Genomic DNA, 9,327 nt, shown 5'->3' with positions numbered 1-9,327 from the left:
CGCGCCCTTCGGGCGCGCTCGCGCCGCGCCGCAAGCTAGCCCCCCCGGCGCGCTCGCGCCGCGCCGCAAGCTAGCCCCCCCGGCAGCGGCAAGATGCCGTAGGCGTCTTGTGTGTGCTGATCAGGATAGTGTGTGCTGTCGAATCTTTTGATACTTGCGACGAATCTCCTGTCCGTCGCCCGGCATTTATATACTATTGTGCAGTCGCGCGGAGCGTCCGTCCGAGCAGCAACATAAAACTTTCAATGAGTGGTTTAAAGCGAGCGCAGCGAGCAACCTCCATCAAACGAGTGGCCAATAGCTCGCGAAGCGAGCTTGCCGGCCGTAGGCCGGCTTGTACCTACCAAGGCGTCTATCAAACCTCCGGCCTCCAATAAAAGTCGGACGCGAATACTGCGCCCCTGGTGTGCTCCTCCAAAACCAACCTACGCTGCGGCGGTTAGCTGTCAGCCTAGCTGTCAGCTAGCCGCTGGTTCGCCTAGGTACCGTCAATTAGTGGCAAATGCTGACCTTGCCGCGCCGCGCGCGCGGTCCAGCGGCCACCTCCGGGCGCGCGGCCGGGTCCGTTCGGTAGTGGGACCCTAGGGCTGTGCGCCACAGCTTACAGCGCTCGACGAGACCGGTTTCGCGCGAAACGCGGCTCCGGCGCAATTCGCCGTGATCTTCGAAGACCATCGGTCGACGGCCTAGCGGCCCGGGAACGCTGCCTTCGGGTCGGCTACGTGGTTCGGCGCTTCGACGGTATCGATGGGCGACGCCGAGGAGCGGTGGAGGAGGTCTGGGGGCGCCGCGAACGCGAGGAGGCCTTCCGCGGACGCGTCGGTAAAGACGTCGTCGGAGGTCGTCGCGGACGTCGTCGCGGCCTCGGCGCACGACGAAAGGGTTGACAGCGTCCAAGGACTTCGGGTACATCGGGCCGGCTGTCGGGGGCGTCGGAGCTGTTCAGAGCTGCGACGACGACGACGTAGACCTGATTCGGGTCTGAAATAGCCCGAAAACGACTGATTCTGGGGCCGCGCGCAGCGTTTCATGCCGATCGATCACCGCTGCTGTGATAGGCCGGGCGGTTCGACATCCTGGAGCTCCTGCACGGCGATCTACGCCGCCTCCGACGCCCACAAGGTGCCCGACGGTCGCCGAGAGCGCATCGGCCGAGAAGCGGCGGATGGCCGCCGCGGCCTATTGCGACCGTGTCCGGGCTCCGCTCGGGGTTCTTGCGGCACGCGCGTCCATCGACGGTCCCGGCCGCCGCCGCGGACCGCCAGATCGCTGTAGAGAGCGCCCGGACCGCCTGTAGAGGGCCAAAATGGCTCATTTTCGCCTAAATCTACTCTCAGATGCCTCGCCAGTGCCTCCTCGCGCAACTTCTGGCTTGTGAGTGAATGAATGCGACATTGTGGGCTCCCAGGAGAGTGCGAATGGCCCGCAAATCCTGGCGAGACCCGAACGCGGGAAATTCGACGCTTTCTAGTTTGGGCCCCATTGTACCTTGGTATCATGATCTTTCTCTTCCCTCTCTCTCCTTGTTCAAGTCACGGTTACTTTCCTGGTACGTCGGTGTGTGTGGTGGTGTCGGTGTTAGTTAGTCAGCGGGGTTAGTTTTAACTTCAAGTGCCCATTTTAGTAAAGGGTAGCCTGGCCAATCTAGTGACGCGTGGGCATCACACACCTGAGCATCACACCCACTCGAACACTGGGCATCACACTCGCCCGGGGTAGTTTGTACTAGATGGCTACTACATCATTGGTAGGCGACGTCCCAGTGGAATTCCAACTGCCGCGGCAGGGAGGCGCGGCGCGGCGGTCACGATGACGGTGGCGATAGCCTGGTAGTCCTTCCGCCAGGGGACGCCACCCCGCACGCGGCGCGCGAGGCGTCGCAGCTGCGGCGATCGTTCTTCAAATCGGACCTCGGCGCGACGACCGCGATGAGCAGGTGCGAGCATTCGTTAAAACTCTCAAAAAAAGAAGTCATCGCCATTGGGCGGCCCCGCGCCCTCGCGCGCGAGAACCCCGCCGGCATAGACGCCGGAGAACGTGTCGGAACAACCGCGCGTCGCCGCAGTGGCGCCAGTCCTCGACCAGACGCCTACCGCGTGGCAGCCCGACCCGCGCCGCCGCCGCCGCCCACGGCCCGACGAGGGCTGCCCAGCGCGCACCGTGCGCCGCGGGCGCCACGCCAGGGCCGCGACGAGCGTCGCGACCGGAAGCCAAGGCACGCCGTCCAGCGCGCAGCCTCGGGGCCGGGCCATAGCATCGGAAATCGGGGCGCAATTAGCAACGTCCCACGGTGGCCGGGGTCGACCGTGCTGCCACATTTTGGATTTGAAGCGGCTATGGTCGCTGCTCTGTGTCTTTGCTCAGCTCTAGCGGCTCGGGATCATCGAACGGGGCCGCGGGGATGCCGATTTCCGAGAGCCACTGTCCATGCGCCAGCGGGCCCCCATTTTCTTTCGACGCCGTGCGGTGCGAGACGGCCAACGGTTGGCGGTCGACAGCCGCGGCGCAGACGCTGGTGGCCGGGCGACGCGAATTCTCGCTCATATAAAACTGCGGCTGCATTGCCTGTTGGGTATTGAACGCGTGAACGCTTACTCTGGGTGTCGAGCGTGCGATTCTGGACGCCCGATTTCGAGACCTCGGGCGCGTTCCCGACGAGCGCCCGACCGATTGTGTTCGAGCTGTAGACGCTGCGCTCGCCGTGCCAAAGCTCGCTGTACTAGCGGTATATATCGGTGGACCCCTCGGACGCATTCTGGGCCACGGCGACGCGCTTGTAGAGCTGTTCTGCAGCCTGAAGATCTCCACATTGCCTTAAACGAAGGGTTTCGGGTGCTGTACGCAGTGTTTCGCGTCGACCGATCACCGTCGCTGTGTTCCGATGGGCGCCTCGACATCCTAGAGCTCCTACGTGATGCTCTGCGGTCTTCGACGCCCAAAAGCTGCCCGACACTCGCCGAAGCGCGGACATTGAGGGGAAATCATGTCAGCTGGATTGCAAGAGCCACAGCGGCTGGCAGAAGAGATACGGGTGTCGATAGAACTTAGGACGGCGGAAGAACAAAAAGCTGGAGAGAGCAACGCCGGCCAAGTAAGAGCATAAGGGGCGAGTGTCGAATGGGCTGCAATAATAAATAGCAGCCCATTCTCTCCTTTGGACGCTACTCCCTGGCTAATCGAATATTACCTGTACAGAGATCGTTGCACATCGCTGCATATTTGCGGAGCGAGGCCCTCGAAGGCGGGCCCAGTGAAGGTCACAAATAGGTCTTGCGGTTATGAAAACCTTAGATATCGTCCACATCCTTAGTTGAAAGCCCTCTCGCCCAGGCCGAAGCCCTTCAAAAACCGCAGAATTTTCTTTCGGCGCGAAGCGGCATAGAAATTTTTGAGCGAAAACCTTTGTCCTCGACCCCGGCCGAGCCAAAAGAAACCGTCCAAAACCCTTTCCCGACGTCCGAAAACCCTTCCAAAACCCTACCACCAGCTCATGCGACCGTCACTGAAGGCGGCCCTTCAATCGGCTGCCGCTAAAACACTCGTGCAGAGAGGCCGCCTCTAGTCCTCTGGAAGCTAGGATCTCCCACAAAGTTTGTGTTGGAGATCAGGGTATCCACTTCAACTTACGGCCCGTGCCCCCCAGGCGCCTAGACCCCGGCATCTGATAGACGTCAGTGAGCAGCACTCGCGCGCAGGCATGTCGCCCGCACGCCCGCCCCGTTCAGGAGCGGAGCAGCCTTGACGATCAAGCGACGAAGACTGCGACGAACGCCGCCCCTTGCGCTGCCCCTTTAACGAGGGCATGCGCGTGAGCGACGGCGGCGGCGCGGCGCCGAGTGGCGAGAAGGAGCAGTCTTCAGTGTCAAAATTTTGTGTGTGCGTGGCCTGCGGCGCCCCTAGGTTGTACCCGTTTTTTTGGAAATGTAAAGAGAGAACGCCATGGCGGGATCGATTTCCTGCTGTTTAGGTACGTCGAACTGTGCAATGCACAGCCACAGGCCTGCCACAAAAGGCGTCCGGTTCGAACGACTATGTTACCCTTCTAATGAAGCCAACTTTTCTTCCATGAGGCGCAGAAGGAGGCTAGAATAATGCTCCAATATAGGGCGGATGGTGGACTTCATACTTGGACCTGCGACTTCTTGCATATAAGGAAGATTATCGGAACCCATCTTAAAACAATGTCTGTGTGGCTCAGTCCTAGCCAGAAGCTTCTGAATATTTTCAAACGCGTTGCGGTAGCTTGATAACAGATGTGCTGCACTTGCACATGTCGATTCAACTCCGGTGCTGCCGTTTGAAACCAATATGCAAGATGCAGCAGCAGACAGGCCTGAATATAAACGCAACGCTTGATTCATCTCAAGCTTTAAAGCAGACAAAGCATCATCATGCGCCTCCCGTGGCTGCAACACGGTTACTGCCGATTTTTCATCTCTTGACCTGTCCATTTTTTTTTTTCCATGCACATGGTCGCCTTTTAGAATACCCATCGCTGCAAGTCGTGCGCGCATGTTTTCGACCTAAAGTAGATTTTGTCGCCTACTCCTAATTTTATATGCGCACTCCTAATACTCCGCCTCTAACAGCAATAGTTGTCTCCTGCCCTCTTTGGCGACTCCGCAAGGCAGATCGCTCCTGGCGAAGCGACGGAGCCACGGCGTAGACCTGATGTTGCTCATCTAAGCGGCTGGTGACTGGTAATAAGACTGAAGTTCCATGCACTTCAACTGTCGGCCACATTGGCATTGATTCTTCGCAACGAGAATTCGCTGGAGCAATTCCACTGCCTTGAGGCGAAGATTTCGATTTCGTCACAGGTTTATTTGAGTAGACGGACAAGTTTCCCGCCCCGAGTCCGCCGGCTGACGAAACAGTCTCTAGTCTTGCTAAGTCGCTGTCTCTTTGACAATAGGTCTGCGCCCATGTGGGTACATTTGAGGCTTCTTTCTTCTGGCATTGAGCAGCCCTGAGTTCAGAGTCTCTCTCTGTTGCGATTCGAACTAGCTCCGGTGTCAAGCCCCAGGTGTGGACACAACCATCACTGCCAGCAGTCAAAAGCTTGGATCCATCTGCTGAAAATGTAAGACAGGTGACAAGATCACCATGCCCATTGGTTGTGGCTAGGCAAGAGCCAGAGTAGAAGTCAAAGAGGCGAACCACACCATTGAAGTAGCAACATGCGGCATGAACGCCAGCGTTATCCACACATAGTCGGTACACATCAAACTTGGTGGCGTTTGCATCCGCGAGTTCATAGCTTCGGACACGCTTGCCTGTCAGAAGGGAGCGAACGTCCAGTCTAGCATCGGGCCCCGCACAGATAGCGTATTTGGCCGTCGCATCGACCGCAACGTCATAGGCTGTGCCAAATATGGGTCGTGTCCTCACTCGCCGAAATTTGGTGACAGGCATGCGGAGGGATTTGTCAACAGTACAAAGAGAAAGCGTTGCGTCGCCACCAATGGTGACCAATTTTGTGCCATCTACCGCAAAGGCAAGTGACGTGGTGGGCATATTTGCTCCATGATTTTCGAGCTTCTGAAGAAGTGAGTAACCTCGCGTACCATCAAATATGCGAACAAGGCCATCTCTTCCAGCAGACGCTAGTAGCGCCTGGCGTGAATATGAAACGCGAAGTACCTCAGCAGTGTGAGCCTGGATAGTATGCGTTGCCACAATGGAGGCTGCATCAAAGATCACCTACGGAGATGTTACTACTCGAAAGCTTGCAGAGTTCCAAGTTAGAATACACGAGTACACGTGCACACGGATGTTCTTTGCAATCTTTCCTGATTCAACTCCAACTGCAACTTCAAGGCCACCCGAGCGCAATGCAAGTGTTCGCGGCTTGTTGTACATTATAGACTTCTCGTTGATATTATCCAAAGCCAAGACGCGAAGGAGCTCACGGGAGAATATATTCCTGCGTGTTTTGTGTCTTAGCTTCGAGAGTCCGTGCTTTCCGGTTGTCGCTGCTTCGAGATCCCAAAATCGAACTGTCAAGTCAGAAGAGCAAGTGACGAACGTGCCATTGGGAAATGACCTGAAGGAGTCTAAGTCAGATCCTTCGATGGATTGGAAGCGAGCTACTCTGAGATGGTCGACGATAGACCAGGTGAGTCATCCTTGGTTTTCTTCTCGAAGCATTTGAGATCCCAAATGCAACTTGAATGGTGAAGAAAGGAACGATACTTGACTCCCGCATATGGAATCTCCACATCCCAGACAAGCAAGGATCGGTCTGCATAGGCGGCAGCAACTCGGGTCGATGTGCCATCGCACAGAAGCCGCACGCACAGTGTAGATGGATAGCTTTGCGGTTGATCATCATCAGCCAGCAAATCTCGCTGCGAGGTTGCATTTTGCAAGCCGAGCGGGGGGGGGCGTGGTAAGTCACCCACATATGCCAGAGTTGCCATCTGAAACAAACGTACGATGCCCGCAGTACAACCAACAACAACAAGTTCACCCACACATGATAGTGCAAATACCTCCGCATCAAGGGGAAGTATTCTTGTGCACTTAGGTTTGAATAGGAGCAGGCTTCCTGAGGCGGAAATTCCAAAAGCATAGCAACCCCATAGCGCCAAATCGCACAGCGGGCTAGGACATGCGCATTGGCGTACAAGCTCGAGACAACGAGCATCCCAGAACATCACACCCGCAATCCCACATGATATCAACCATTCTGCTGTCCAGATCACACATTTTACTTTGCCACCATGGAGAGAAGCGTCACCCAGCACCTGCATAGTAAATTTGGGGATTGGCTGGGGAATGGGACCCGGTCGGTAATGTGTGCACACGAACAGGATGCTGGGAATTTCGCCAGTTTACTGTCAGCGAGCAGTCACCGCGCAGTAAAGCGGCAGACGCAATCATCTCGCCGTCGGGGCAAAAAGCAATAGCATTGACGCAGACAGCACGCTCACTCTCAAAGCGTTCCACAATTACGCAAGTTGATGCGTCGAAGACGAGTAGAGACGCAGGTACTGTTTTCACCCCTGCACAAACTAATTTTCTATCCCTACTCAGTGCCAGGGCCGAAACCGGTGCATCTGCAAAGCAGAACTTGGTCTGCCTATTGCGTCGCGGCGAGTAGAACGCAATTACGCCACCGGCGACGTAGCAGACATCTCCCCACGAAACCGCAAATGACGCATTGCTGGAGGATGTGATTCCTAGGCATCGTAGCAACGTCAAATTTTCGGAGGATCGCAGATCGTCAATCATCGACTCTGTATACTCTGTGCTCCGTGCAGGTGGGGATGCGTCCACGCGGCTCTGAACGGCACCGCAAAAGGAAAACTGAAGCCGACGGAAAACCTGAGACGCGTCCGAGGCGCCGCAACGTGGCCGCTACTGAACATTAGCGATCGGGCCGAGTAGCATTGAAACTCAAAGGCTCATCATGAATGCGAAGTAAAGGCTCACGATGAGATCCATTATGGAATCTTGTTTCCGTCCACTTGGCCTTTCGTATCTCCCAGCAGCCTGAGCTAAAGGAATAGAAAGTTAGGATAGTTTGCTAGCTTCCTAACGTCGCTATGACGTCAGTCAATCGCGCCAGTCTGCGGCGCCGTCGGCGGCGCCGTCGCGTCGAGCTCCGCGCCCTTGCGCTCCGACCGGTGCGCGGACCATGTGACCCTCGCGGACGTTGTCGTAGGCGCCGACGTGGCCGAGGTCGCCGAAGGCCACGAGGTCGATTGCCAGTGACTCATTCGGAAGGCGGAAATCCCGCCACATGGTGCAGCTAGCGATAGCTATCTTTGGCCACGTTGAGGCCGGACTTGCCCCTGGGGACTATCCGCTGGGAGGCCGTTAGCGGGGCTGGAGAGGCCGTTGGGGGGAAGTGTCCTTGGCGTCCTGTGGGACAACCGAGCGACGACGCTCGCCGGCCGGGCGTCCGTCGGCGGGGTGTCGGTGGCCATTTAAGTGGGAATGACCCCGCGTCGATAGCCGGACCTGACTCTACCTGACTCTCCGAAAGTCAACATCTCGTCAAGGTGCCGACACCCCGGAGGTCTGCCGGGGGTCCCTCCGCGCGGTTTACGTTAAAATCGAGGTCTGCCGGGGGTCCCTCCACGCGGCCGGAGCCCGTCAAGCCAAGGTCTTAATTTCAGCTCGTCGGAGGCGGCATGTGGCGTCATGGCCCGAAACACGCCTCGTTGCGTCAGTGCCTTGGCGATCTGTGGGTTCGGAAGTGGCCGTGGAGCCGCGGCGTAGCGGCGACGCGCCCTGAGCCGAAGGCGGGCTGCCAGAGGCATCTGCGGGGCTGCCACGGGCTGTACCAGACCTCCGCGCAGCCCCAGCGACTTCGCCGGCGAGCGTGCCAGCGTGCGCGGCGAGTACTAGGATGGTGTTGGCGGGAGGGCAGGCGCCGGAGAGCGACGGCGCGACGCCGAGCACCACGGTCGGCGGCGCCGAGGCCGCGGCGACTCGGTCCGCGGCGGCCGCCGCGGAGGCCCTGGCGACGCGCGCGAGTGCAAGAGCTCCGGCCGCGCCAGCCGCGCCGCGCCGCATGGACGCCGCGCCGCGCCGCGCGTAGGGCTTCGCGCTAGCCCTGCGACTCGCCGGCGCATCATCCCGCGCGCCGCTGTCGTGCCGCGCCAAGCCTGTCGCGCCGACGACCCGTCGACGCTCGAGGGCACCGGCTGGCGCGGCGCGTGGGCCAGTCGAGCTGCGCGGCTCGCGCCGCTTCGCGCCAGCCCCGCCGCTCGACTGGCGCTCGCACGAGCTCCGGCCGCGTTGGCCGCAGCGCCGCGGCGCAGGGGCCAGGCGCGCCGCGCGCCGCGGTCGCTTCGCGCCAGCCCCACCTCCCAACTGAGCCGCCCCCGGTATGCCGCCCCAGCGCGGCCCGGGTAACATGGGCTTGTTGTTCGTCGTCTGCAGGCCGGCTATGGCGCGCGAGGCGTCGCCGCTGCCGCAGTACGGGAACCTGAAGGCCGCGGCGGCATGCCAATACCATGGCGCCTTCGCTGGGCCTGCCTAAACCGGGTCGCGGCGCTCCGCGCCGTGACGCTTCTTGACGCCCCGGGCCCTTCGAAAAGGTTTGCTGCCCCGGCAAGCCCTCACAATACCCGTCTTGTGCGGCGTGCCGCCGCTTCGCGGCAGCCGATTTTTTTCTTCTTCCTTTCCCCGTATCGTGCACAAGCCGAGCGCGGCATGAGCGAAACGTAGCATTCAATGAATCGTCGATCAACGTTCCTAAGGGGGAATTCTAAGCTTCTGTGAGCCATCCAAATTATATACGTTTGATTCCGTTACATCTGGGGCTGTTGTAAGCCATTCGATCACCCAGCTCGTTGACAAATGCTTCTTAAG

At 58.9% G+C, this 9,327-nt stretch overlaps 2 protein-coding genes across 2 annotated transcripts; one reads left to right on the top strand and one right to left on the bottom strand.

Annotated features, from left to right (window-relative positions):
* Positions 1-1,165: 1,165 nt before the first annotated feature.
* Positions 1,166-3,048, top strand: AURANDRAFT_67430 (hypothetical protein; the record flags this gene model as incomplete). The annotated part of the gene is made up of 4 exons (XM_009042919.1): positions 1,166-1,238; positions 1,409-1,557; positions 1,752-2,572; positions 2,781-3,048. 4 exons carry the CDS (start codon positions 1,166-1,168, stop codon positions 3,046-3,048), a joined length of 1,311 nt encoding a protein of 436 aa, XP_009041167.1.
* An 848-nt stretch (positions 3,049-3,896) lies between these two features.
* On the bottom strand, positions 3,897-7,236 carry AURANDRAFT_67429 (hypothetical protein; the record flags this gene model as incomplete). The annotated part of the gene is made up of 7 exons (XM_009042873.1): positions 3,897-4,000; positions 4,133-4,523; positions 4,567-4,668; positions 4,936-5,703; positions 5,764-6,046; positions 6,094-6,749; positions 6,841-7,236. 7 exons carry the CDS (start codon positions 7,234-7,236, stop codon positions 3,897-3,899), a joined length of 2,700 nt encoding a protein of 899 aa, XP_009041121.1.
* Between the last annotated feature and the right edge of the window lie 2,091 nt (positions 7,237-9,327).

This window comes from Aureococcus anophagefferens, assembly GCF_000186865.1.
Source record: "Aureococcus anophagefferens unplaced genomic scaffold AURANscaffold_39, whole genome shotgun sequence".
Lineage (NCBI taxonomy): Eukaryota > Pelagophyceae > Pelagomonadales > Pelagomonadaceae > Aureococcus > Aureococcus anophagefferens.
Note: the sequence above shows the minus strand (reverse complement) of the source record. Positions and strands in the feature narration are given on the sequence as shown.